Below are 12,919 nucleotides of genomic sequence, written 5' to 3'. Positions count from 1 at the left end.
TGGGATGTATAGCTTGAAAAGGCTCCCCAAGTGATTACTGAAACACGTGTCTGATTAAGAATCACCACTTTACCAAACAGATCTAAATTAAAGAGTTATTGAATGAAGACACAAATCAGTCTACCTGCTGGATCATTGTGGATGACTTTCAGTGCAGTACTAACTTATCCAATTTATCTAGTCTTTCTAAATGGTCCAGTAGCCTTTGAACACTCAGTACTGGAACTTAAAAAAAAAATACTTGCCAGCGCACTCCTTACCCTTTTCCCTCCCTCCATTTGGATGTGATAGGGATGCAAGAGCATGGCCAAAGCCTCATTTCCTACTCCATACATCTGTTCTTTGCACTACTGATAGATTTGGCTGGCAACAGATGTGAAATTTGACACTTCTTAGATGATGACTTGATTGTTGATAAATTCTATTTTAATATAGTTCTCTTTTTTTGTGTGTAGTAAAATATAAATAATATAAACTTTGCCATTTTATCCCTTTTTAAGTGTACAGTTCTCTTACATTATATACACCCACATTCTTGTTGTTGGGTGTTTTTTGTTTAAAAAACAAACAGAAGTTTAATAACGTGTACCTCCTGTATACACAGAGGATAACCCAGGAAAGCCAAGCAACTCTCAACAATGGCCCAAGCCGCCACCTAAAATATACACCCACATTGTTGTGTAACCATTGCCACTATTTCCAGAACTTTATCATCTCAGAGAGAAACTCTGTATCTATTAACCAGTAACTCCCCATTGCCTTCTCTCCCCCCAGACTCTGGTAACCTCTATTCTATTTTCCTGCTTTATGAATTTGCCTATTCTAGATACCTCTTATCATACAATATTTATCCTTTTGTGTCTGGCTTATTTCTCTTAGCATAACGGTTTCAAGATTCAGCTATGTTGTAGTATGTATCAGAACTTCATTTTATGCCAGAATAGTATTCCATTGTATGTGTAACTTACATTTTGTTTATCTTCTATTGATGGACCCTTGGGTTTTTTCTACCTTTTGACTGTTGTGAATAATGCTGATATGAACATTTGAGTCCCCAAAGTCAAATCTTTGGGGTATATACCTAGGAGTGGAATTGTTGGGTCACATGGTCATTCTATGCTAAACTTTTTGAGGGACTGCCAAACATTTTTCCACAGTGGCTATACCATTTTACATTCCCAGCAGCCATGCTCAAGGCTTCCAGTTTCTTTACATCTTGGCCAACACTTATTCTTTCCTGGTTTTTTTTGATAATAGTCATCTAGTAGGTGCAAAGTAGTATCTTGTGGTTTTGATTTGTTTCCCTAATGACTAATGATGTTGAGATTTTTTTTCATGTGCTTAATGATGGTTCTTTGGATATTGAGTCTTTTGCCCACTTTTAATTGAATTTGTTGCTGTTGAGTTGTAAAAATTCTTTATATATTCTGAATATAGACCTTTGTCAGGTATTTGCCAAATCCAGGATTATAAAGATTTTCCCCTGTACCTTCTTCTAGGAGTTTTTTAGTCTTAAGTAAAGATCTTTGGTCCATTTTTTTGAGTTAATTTTTATATATGATATAAGGTAATAGTCCAGCTTCATTCCTTTGCTTGTTGCTGTATCTAGTTTTTCCAGCACCATTTGTTGAGGAGACTGTTCTTTTCCCAATAAATGGTCTCTTAGCACTTTTGTTAAAAATCAGTAGACCATATATGTGATATATGTGAGGTTTTCTGGGTTTCTGTTTCATTCCATTGGTCTATATGTCTATACTTATGTAGGTACCAGCCACATTGTCTTGATTCTCATAGATTTGTAGTTAAGTTTCAAAATCAGGAAGTTTGAGCCCTCTAACTTTGTTCTTCTTTTCAAGTCCCTACTTGGTGACTTTCTGTGGGTTTCCTAGAGCACTGCACTGTTCAGCATGAAAAACTTAATGAGCAAAATTTGCAATTTTTTTCTAAAAGTTAAATTTATTCAATTGTCTATAGTCAACAGGTGAGAAGAATGGGAAATTATGGTCTCCAGATGAAGAGGTTTCCCCTGAAGTACTAGCAAAGGTAAATTTGTGTAGGTCTTAATAACTTTTATGTTGAGATAAAGAACATTTATAGATACCCTTTTTTTTTTTTAAACCTAACAGTTAATAAGCATTTTAAATGAGGTACTTTATTTTTAAATCAAAAGTTGTGGGCTTCCCTGGTGGTGTAGTGGTTGAGAGTCCGCCTGCCGATGCAGGGGACACGGGTTCGTGCCCCGGTCCGGGAAGATCCCACATGCTGCAGAGCGGCTGGGCCCGTGAGCCATGGCCGCTGAGCCTGTGCGTCCGGAGCCTGTGCTCCTCAACGGAAGAGGCCACAACAGTGAGAGGCCTGCGTACTGCAAAAAAAAAAAAAAAAAAGTATGTTTCTCAAATTGTGGTTGTCATTGACTTATTTACATATAGGTGTATGTCAGCATGTTCTTTAGACCTTCCTGCCTTGCTAAGGTAATTTCAGTGAGGCTGTTTTACATAGAGATTGTAGAATATTGATGCTCAGAGCACCTCAGGCCTAGCCTCATTACCAATGTCTGTCTACAGGCATAAGAATATTAACTTGGCAAAAACAGATGGCTGTCATCATATTGAAAACTTCTGATAGATGTAAATTATCCCTCAGGAAAGCTAATTTTTAAAGTGGTAGTCTTGGGATTTAAAACAAGACTTCTTCATTATCATCTTACTTGATTGATAATCTATTTCACCTTGTAGCTTCACAGTCCTCATCTATTCCATCAGTTCCTTTTTCCAGGTTGTCAGTAAATATAGTAAATAATATCTACATCCTTTAGCTAGTTCTTGCATGTATTCCATAACAATCTTTTGAGTATAAGCCACCAAGCAATTATGGCTACAAATAATTATGAAATCTCCTAGTTTTTTAATCAAAATAGTTTTTCAGTACTACAAAAAATATTACAGTCTATCTAAATAGTTATTTTTAATCACTGTAATCAGTATAGTTCAGTTATTTTTAAACAATATATTTTTAAATGATTTGAAAAGCAGTTGTTCAGGTGTGAAAAGTCTGAATTCAAGGAGCCAGACCTTCGGCAAGTTATCACAGTAATGTGTCTAAGTTGCCTTATTTATTGGAAATAAGAATACCTCTCTCGGGGCTTCCCTGGTGGCGCAGTGGTTGAGAGTCTGCCTGCCAATGCAGGGGACACGGGTTCGTGCCCCGGTCCGGGAAGATCCCACATGCCGCGGAGCAGCTAGGCCCATGAGCCACGGCCACTGAGCCTGCGCGTCTGAAGCCTGTGCTCCGCAACGGGAGAGGCCACAACAGTGAGAGGCCCGCGTACTGGAAAAAAAAAAATACCTCTCTCATAGAGTTGTTTGGGAGATTAAATAAAGTAATATATGTGTAACTCTGGGGAAAGTACCTGGCATAGATTAAACAATAAGTATTAGTTCTCATTGTTATTATCCTATAGGCTTGTTTAATAAAACATGTCTTCCGGCAGCTAAGTAATCTCACTAATCTAATTAACATAAATTAATCTAACCTTTAAGTGGAATTTTAAGTTGCTTTCTTTTTTTAGCATGTTAATATTTTATAGGTACAGGCAATTAAACTTCTGGTAAGGTGGCTGTTGGGTATGAAAAACAACCAATCTAAATCTGCCAATTCAACTCTTCGGTTATTATCAGCGATGTTGGTTAGTGAGGGTGACCTGACAGAGCAAAAGAAGATCAGGTGAGATTTTTCTTCCTTTCCAGGTTTTTTTAGCTCAAGATGTTGGTAGAGCTTACATAGGAATTATTTACTTAATATTGACTGTTGTAATTGCACTATGTGCTTTGTGTTTAAATTTTACATACTTATTTGGGGTTTATATCTGAATAATGATCATGTATTTTTCTTCATCCCTAAAGACACCTTTTTCCAGTAAATTTTTTTTCCAGTAAATTTTTAGTAATAATCACTACAGCATTGTTACAGTTAACTTCAGCATTTGAATCAGTTAAACAAATATTTGTTGAATTACTACTCTTTGCAAAACACTACAAAAAGCATTGCAGCAATAACAGATAAAATTCCATTCCTGCCTTTAAGGAACTTACCCCTAGTATAGTGATTGAACAAGTAGAGTGTCTTGATGCCACGAAGGGAATAAAAATTTCAGTGTAGGTTCAAAGAAGAAAGAGATGCAGCCTCCTAATGGTTTGCAGAAGACTATACAAGGTTCTGCAAATGCCAAAAAAAATTTTGTTTCATTTCTACACCTGTTCACTCTTCAAATCTGTGAGATCACCATTTCTTCTTTCTGTTCCTTTTAAGATGAAAATAAAAGCCAAATTTTTTTATTTACTAGGGTCCAGCTGAAATAACTGAAAAGTTCTACTTGTGATGGATTCTTACTTTAAAATTTTTGTTAGAGGATAGATTTAACTATGTATTTATGCTTTCAGTATTTATTGAGCACTATCAGGTGCCAGGTACTACCAAGCCTTTTAAAGATACAATAATCTCTCCCTCTAAGGAATGTGCATTCTAGTGGAGGAGATAGGAAATGCACAATTACAGTAGAGATGCTGAATGCTCTGATAAACTGAAGAAAACTAAAACTAAATCAAAAATTATTTTTATCATAAAATAAGCCAAGGGTAGCTATGCACGAACAGATTGAAGAGTAGGGATAATGAGAAGTTTTAAATTTGGGGAAACTATGTACAGTGTACAGCAAAGGCTTAATAATGAGCTCTTACAAATCAATGATAAATAGGATCCCCAATAAAGATGAAGATTATATATTACCAGTTCACCTTTAAAAAAGTGTTTGACATCACTAAATACAATAAGTACAATTTTAATTTAAGTGGAACCTCTTGTCTGTCAAATCAGCAAAAAGTTTTTTAAGCAATCATCACTCCATGGGATCAGGGAAATGGGTTCCTCATAAATCCTGTGAATATAAATGGGCACAGTCTTGGCAGGACAGTTTCGCACTTTGTTTCTAAGTCCTTAAAAATGTTATCCATTGACTTTTTTTTTTGACTCTTTATTTTTACACTCATGAAATTATAAAAGAATCATACAAAAATACATATACAAACATGTTCTTTCCAGCATTTTTTATCATCACAGAAGATAGGGGAATGGTTAACTGTGGAACACACATGTTATGAAATATTATGCAGATCTTAATTAGATGTTATGTATCCCATAGTTTAGCTTAGGCTCTGGAATCAGAAACTTATTCAACTCTACCTACGCTCCATTTACTAGCTGTGTGAACTTGTATAAGTCACTTTCCTAAGCCTCAGTTTCCTCATCTTACAGAGTTAAGTACACAAATAGTAGCATTAATTTTTTTAAATTCCTGAATCATTTGCCTCTAAAGCCATTTGAGGGTTCCTCATTGTTACCAGTGCTCAGTTTGATGGTCATGTGGTCCAAGAGTGCCATGTTTTCTCCTCCTGTATGCTAAATAATAGTCCCTTGTGGATTCAGGGCAGCTTTCCACATTTCCTAAAGTCTTTGAAATATCAAAGCTGTGTTATGTTCCTTATAGCAGTTGAAGTAAGAAGACTATCCTTTCACCACCTCACTGTCACATTTTATCATTTAGTTTATAAAAGTTGACTGGGTGTGGGTGGGAGTGCCTGGACTCCTGGAGTCCCTTGGAAAACTTCCTGTTGCAAAGGAAAGAGACTAGTACCTGAGAGAGACTGGCTCTCACCTCCATATCCTTTCCTTTTAGATATTTGTCTGATGCCTCCCACTTTCTGGTACAGATCACCTCCTAATTCATAGCCCCCTCCATTTCATCAGACATTTGTAGGCTTAAGATTGATTTCTGTTATGTCTGTGTAAATATGTGTATGCATTTAAAAATTGTGGGAAATACAATAGATTTTAAATAAGTGATTTTTAATTTTTCAGGTTTTTTTAATATCAAGTTTTCTATGATGAATGTGAATGCCTCTTAAAATGAGAAATACAGTTCCTAATGTAAATGTTTCTTGCTAGCGTTGCAGTTAGTGCTGTTGTATGCATAAGCAGAGTTGCTTAGCTGTGGTGGAAGATCTAAGCTAGAGTGTAACTAAAAACGAAGGCAAACATAAAAAAAGAATGAAATTTTGCCATTTGCAACAACATGGATGGACCTGGAGAGTATCATGCTTAGTGAAATAAGTCAGACAAAGACAATACCGTATGTTATCACTTATATATAGAACCTAAAAAATTAAAAGAAACTAATGAGGACTTCCCTGGTGGTACAGTGGTTAAGAATCTGCCTGCCAATGCAGGGGACACGGGTTCGAGCCCTAGTCTGGGAAGATTCCCACATGCTGCAAAGCAACTAAGCCCGTGTGCCACAACTACTGAGCCTGCGCTCTAGAGCCTGTGCTCTACAACAAGAGAAGCCACCGCAATGAGAAGCCCACGCACTGCAACGAAGAGTAGCCCCCGCTCGCCACTAGAGAAAGCCTGCGTCCAGCAACAAAGACCCAACACAGCCAAAAAGTTAATTAATTTGATTGACTGGTTGATTAATTAAAGAAACTAGTGAATATAACAAAGAAGCAGACTCACAGATACAGAGAACAAACTAGTGGTTACTGTTGGGGATGGGGAGGGGCAAGATAGGGGTACAGGCTTAAAAGGTACAAATTACTATGTATAAAATAAGGTACAAGGATATATTGTACAACATGGGGAATATAGCCAAGATTTTATAATAAATATAAATGGAGTATAATCTATAAAAATTTTGAATCACTATGTTGTACACCTGAAATTAATATAATATTATAAATCAGCTATACCTGAATAAAATAAATTTAAAAATTTTAAATGAAGGCAGATAAATTTAATATCAGATAGTCACAATGATTTGAGCCTTCTGCCCTGTGTTGAATTGAAGGACTCAAAGTAAATTTCCCATATTTGTACATTATGTCATTTTAAGCATAAATTATGCTAAAGACCTTAACAGTCAAAAAGGGATCAAAGAGTTTTGTGAATGATAATGGTTATAGGAAATGTTTATTTCTTTTTTGTTTGTTTATAGTAAATCTGATATGTCTCGCTTGCGATTAGCTGCTGGTAGTGCCATAATGAAGCTTGCTCAGGAACCTTGTTACCATGAAATTATAACCCCAGAACAGTTTCAGCTCTGTGCGCTTGTTATTAATGTAAGTAACAATCTTATTTTTGTCATTTACTTGGCCTTCAAAGTTAAATTTATTTACTTTCTATAGATTACAGATCCATTTGCTGTATGGATGTATGCACAAAAGGGACTGCTATTATTACTATTCTAACCAGTTAACTCCCCAAAATTAAGTTATTTACTCCCTCAGTATAATTATCTTTTTTTTTTAAATGAAGACATTAAAAATGCTTAAATTGTTTTTTTGTAAATGCCAATTTTTAAAAACTAAACTAGGTTTTTGTCATGGTTTTAAAAGTACTAATACTTTTATTTAAGTATTTTTGGTTTTGTGCTGCTGTAGGATGAGTGCTATCAAGTAAGGCAGATATTTGCTCAGAAGCTACATAAGGCACTTGTGAAGTTACTCCTCCCATTGGAGTATATGGCGATCTTTGCCTTGTGTGCCAAAGATCCTGTGAAGGAGAGAAGAGCACATGCACGACAGTGTTTACTAAAAAATATCAGTATACGCAGGGAGTACATTAAACAGAACCCCATGGCTACTGGTAAGTAACTTTCAAAGTGCTCAGTGTGCAGATATATCTTGTCAGTGTATCAACTTGTGGAGGGTTTTATTTCATATATTTCTATTATAGTTTATAATAACACTGGGACCTTTATAGAATGCTGTTGTTGTAGCTAAGATGTAAGTAAAATCTAAAATCCTGGTTTCTGAGTCCTATTTATAATGCATAAAACTGTTTGGGGGAACTGCGTTTTTTCTTATGGAATCTGCAGTGTGGCTTGATTTGAATACATTGCTCTGATGTCAGAGAGTAAAGAATTACTTTCCTAACTTTGCCAGGGACTCAATCTTAAATTATCCTTTGTCTTCAGTAGCCTTCAAAATTGAAAAAAGTTATTTCAGTATCATCTAGATGTCATGTTGCCTCTAATTTAGAAATAACTGAGGGAAAAAATGTTAACTGAAGCGGTTAGAACGTAAATTAGGGAGGGATTTTTATAAAGGCTATTATTACTATTGTTAATAATAATGTTTTCACTTCAGAGAAATTATTATCACTGTTGCCTGAGTATGTAGTTCCGTATATGATTCACCTGCTAGCCCATGATCCAGATTTTACAAGATCACAAGATGTTGATCAACTTCGTGATATTAAAGAGTAAGTCATGTTGATTTTTAATAAGTCTAACAATTATTTTTCCTTTTTAAAAAATGCTAAACTTTTTCCTTTTACTATTCGCATTAGAATAAAAACATCTTTATGGTTTTATTCTTCTATTGTAAATTTTAAGTTTCATCTTACAAACTTGTTCCTATCTAATAAGTTCTATTTGGTTGTTTTGTTTGTTTCCTGTTTGTTTGCAGTTAGCTTTAGCTGATTCTGTGAAATAAGTTGATTTGGTCTTTATGTTATTTTTACCTTTGTATTAAGATGGGCTTCAGTTACTTCAGTTTGATAATTTAGAAAGCCATGTAGTGAAAATTTCTCTCCTTAAAACTATACTTCAACCTCAAAAGATAATTCCTCAAAAATATGCACACACGTACGAGATACTCTGTGGCAGGTCTATGGTAATACAAAATTAGATTTGTTACACCCGTCACAGAGAGATTTGTCTCTAGTGGAAAGACAGGCAGGTAAACAATTGCAAAACACTTGTTTAAGAAGTGTTTTTATGTAAAATAGAACTTTATATATGATGCAGGGTGAGTGAACAAGTATGAAGTAGCCTAGGATTGTCTACAAATGACCTCCAAGAAACTTTAAAGCAATGTCTGTTTTCCCATTGCTGTGCTTTTGCTTTGCACGTTTAAATTGGTTCCTTCAGCTTGTATTTAAAGTACTATGATTTTTCTATATGTGACATGAAGCCTTATCCCTAATCTTATTTGAGGTTGTAATCAACAGTTTATCTCTGCCTCCTGTAGCTCTTTCAGGAGACATAGGTTCTAGTCTTAGCTATCTGAGTAAAAACTTTACTTCTCTGCTTCAGTTGCCTTATCCATAAAATGCAAGATATGAAATAGATAATCCCTAAAATATCTTCCAATTCTAGTTTCTGTTTACTTAATAAATATATTTTATTTGCAAATTCTTTTTCCTTTTTTTTTTAAATAACTTTTATTTTGGGATTTTCCAGAAAGCACTTTCATAAAGTGAAAAGGTGATGTATGTATTTGCCTAGAACACAAGGTCTGTGTTAAGGAACCTTTTTAGCCCTATTTCAGTTGCAAGGCAGTCATGTGAAAAAGGGATTAGATTTGCGAGAGGCAACAGTGATGTGGGAGAAGTACTGAAGTCGTCAGTTAGGATTGAAATCACTGGCACATACTTTTTGGTTCTATCTAGCATGCAGTACTTTTGAGTATCTTTAAACATTTCATTTTAAGTTACCATGTAATTTGAAGTGTTCACTTTTCTTTTTCTAGTTAAGGTGTACAGTTTCTTAAGGTATAGTTAGATCATTCATTGAGATGTTGTTTCTTAACAGAGGGTGTTATCGCTGTAAATTTCCCTTTTAGTACTACCAGTGCTGAATCCTATAAGTATGGTATGTTGTGTTTTTGTTTTATTTGTCTTAAGGTATTTTCTAATTTTTCTTGTGATTTCCTTCTTTGACCCATTGGTTGTTTAAGAGTGTGTGGTTTGGGAATTCCCTGGCGTGGTCCAGTGGTTAGGACTCTGCTTTCACTGCCAAGGCCCTGGGTTCAATCACTGGTCAGGGAACTAAGATCTCACAAGCCACACGGCCAAAAAAAAAACATAGGAATGTGTGGTTTAATTTCCATATATGTGTGAGTTTTCCAGTTTTCCCTATTTTCCTTCTTTTATTGACTTAGTTTCATGCCATTCTGGTCAGAAAAGATACTTTTTATTAAGACTTGTTTTATGGCCTACCATACGGTCTGCCCTGGAGACTATACCATGTTCACTTGAGAAAAATGTGTATTCTGCTATTGTTATTTGGAGTGTTCCATATATGTCTGATATCTTATTGGTTTATAGTGTTGTTCAAGTTCTTTATTTTCTTTTTAGTCCCTGTCTGGTTTTTCCATCCATTATTGAAAATAGGGTATTGAAATCTGTTATTGTGGAAACATGTATTTCTCCCTTCAATTCTGTCAATTTTTGCTTCATAGATTTTGGGGCTTTGTTGCTAGGTTCGTATGTGTTTATAATAGTCATATCTTCTTACTGGTTTTACTTTCATCAATATAGTCCTTCTGGGTCTTTTGCAATCCATTTTGTCTAATTCTAAAATAGCCACCAGCTCTCATTTGGTTACTGTTTGAATGAGTATATTTTTTTCATCCTTTTACTTTCAAATAATTTGTGTTTTTATATCTAAAGTGAGTCTCTTGTAGATAAGATATAGATGGATCTTCCCCCCCCCCCAATGTACTCTGCTTCTCTGCTTTTTAATTGGGGGATTTAATCTATTTTCATTTAAAGTAATTACTGATAAGGAATACTTCTGCCATATAGCCGTTAGTTTTCTCTGTGTCTTACCTATTTTTTGTTACTTAATTGCTCCATAGCCTCTCGTTTTTGTATTTACAGTTGACCCTTGAACAACACAGGTTTGAACTGTGTAGAGGGTCAGCACCCCTAACTCTTGTGTTGTTCAAGGGTCAGCTGTAGTTGTTTTTTGTAGGGAACCTTTTTGATTCCTTGCTTTTGTGTATATTTTTTAGTTATTTTCTTAATGATTACACTTAACATCTTAACGTTGTAACAGCCTAGTTAGAATAATAGCAACTTAGTTTCATGAGTATATAGATAGTCTGCTTTTATACAACTTTATTCCACTCCCTTTATATTTTAATTGATAAAATTATATCTTTATACATTGTTTTATTTTACATATATATGATTATTTTATGCATTTTCCTTTTAAGTCATATATTTAAAAAGGAGTTACAAATCAGAAGTTCAGTAATGCTGGCTCTATATTACCTATGTGATTACCTTTACCAGTGTTCTTTATTTCTTACAGCTTCAAGTTACTGTCTATTGTTTTTTCGTTTCAGCCCGAAGGGCTGAGTTTAGTATTTCTTGTAAGACAGGTCTACTAAAGACAAAGTACATTAATCTATTTCCCCCTTACAGTAGTCTCTTAAGACATTTACATATACTATAGCCAAAGAAGTATACAGAGATTATCATAAAATGTTTTTTCTCTCCTGTTGATGGAGTAAAACTGTAAGTCCATGGTGGCTGCCTGAGAATCATCATGGGAACTTAATAATAGGCTTTGATCCTAGATTTGTCGATGTAAGCTCCCCAAGTGATTCTAATGTTCATCCTGATTTGGGATTCATTTTTACTTAGAAATTCAGGTGTCACCTTCAGACACTTTATGTATTAAATGAATATAAAGTAACAAGTAGAAAACAGCAAAAATGGTTTGAGATGTGACTATTTAGCTGAATTACTGGTTACTATGCACACCAGCCTCATAGCATGTGAAATTCAGTTATGTCACAGTAGAATTACATACAAATCTTAGATCTTCTACATACCTTGCAAATAGTCAAAATGGCAAGACTGTGCTGTATGCTGGTTCGCTTATCATTGCTGGATATTAATACACGTTATATCATCTAAATGTTTATTAAATACCTATAGAATGAATCTTTGCCTCATGAAACTGTCAGACTTTCTCATATTAAGCTATATGTTCATATTTGTTATTTGTGATATGATTCTATTTGAATTGAATATTATTAACAGGATATTTCTGTTAATCATTAGCGTTTTCTCTGTATTATACTCTTATTATATTCAGACAACAGAACTTCCCAGTAAGCTATTAAATCCCTTAAGCAAAAGCACCTACAATCAGTCTCTTTACTAAATGAATATGTTTGTCATTTAGGTGCCTGTGGTTCATGCTTGAAGTTTTGATGACAAAGAATGAAAATAACAGCCATGCCTTTATGAAAAAGATGGCAGAGAACATCAAGCTAACAAAAGATGCCCAGTCTCCAGATGAATCCAAGACAAATGAAGTAAGATATATATTAGGCCAGTGGGTATTAAGATATTACAGGAAAAAATATTATGACCCTTGTCCCACTCGTTTTTCCTAACTATTACATAATAAAATACAGAACATTTATTAAAAATACATACTTAGTTTTTACTTTATTTCATTAAATTGAATTCTATTATTTGAAGAACATTTATTACTTTGAAAAAGATATTAAAACTTTTACAGAGCACAGGAATAAGAACTAGTAAAATTTACAACTATGCTGTCTTAAGAACTTTTAGTAAGAGTTACAGACAAGTAGATATTCTTTTTGTATGTTTCCTTTCGTTTGGTTTATTGCTTTTAACACATACTTGGCATTCATGTTAAATTAAGATGAAGGGGTCTTTTTTGTTGTTGTTTACTAGGAGGCTACATAAGAAGAAATGCCAAATACAAATGCAGAATGTTCAAGGAATAAATAATAACCCCATATTATTGTTTTGATTCAATTTTATATATTGGTTAGAATTGGTACTTGTGGTTATTTTTCACTACTGAAAGGTATATGTGATTTTTTTTTTTTTCCTCCCCAGAAACTTTATACAGTGTGTGATGTGGCCCTGTGTGTTATAAATAGTAAAAGTGCTTTATGCAATGCAGATTCACCAAAGGATCCGGTCCTTCCAATGAAATTTTTTACACAACCTGAAAAGGTATTCTTCCCTTCATTTTTCTACCATACTAAACCTATTTAAATTTGTTACCATCAACCCTAGTGGCAAGTAT

The 12,919-nt window shown here is 34.5% G+C and overlaps 1 protein-coding gene across 4 annotated transcripts in view; it reads left to right on the top strand.

Annotated features, from left to right (window-relative positions):
- The window catches only part of PDS5A (PDS5 cohesin associated factor A), a 126,870-nt gene that overhangs the window by 96,745 nt on the left and 17,206 nt on the right, over positions 1 to 12,919 (top strand). For all 4 annotated transcript variants that reach the window (XM_089911801.1, XM_089911800.1, XM_089911802.1 and 1 more), the window contains exons 22-28: positions 1,975 to 2,043; positions 3,587 to 3,723; positions 7,046 to 7,169; positions 7,491 to 7,695; positions 8,199 to 8,313; positions 12,035 to 12,167; positions 12,727 to 12,846. In XM_089911801.1, coding sequence (XP_089767927.1) covers positions 1,975 to 2,043; positions 3,587 to 3,723; positions 7,046 to 7,169; positions 7,491 to 7,695; positions 8,199 to 8,313; positions 12,035 to 12,167; positions 12,727 to 12,846 — 903 coding nt within the window. The remainder of the gene's footprint in view (positions 1 to 1,974; positions 2,044 to 3,586; positions 3,724 to 7,045; positions 7,170 to 7,490; positions 7,696 to 8,198; positions 8,314 to 12,034; positions 12,168 to 12,726; positions 12,847 to 12,919) is intronic.

Source organism: Delphinapterus leucas, chromosome 5 (genome assembly GCF_059928025.1).
Source record: "Delphinapterus leucas isolate spDelLeu-1000000601 "Yukka" chromosome 5, BTC_Dleu_Yukka2, whole genome shotgun sequence".
NCBI lineage: Eukaryota > Metazoa > Chordata > Mammalia > Artiodactyla > Monodontidae > Delphinapterus > Delphinapterus leucas.
Note: the sequence above shows the minus strand (reverse complement) of the source record. Positions and strands in the feature narration are given on the sequence as shown.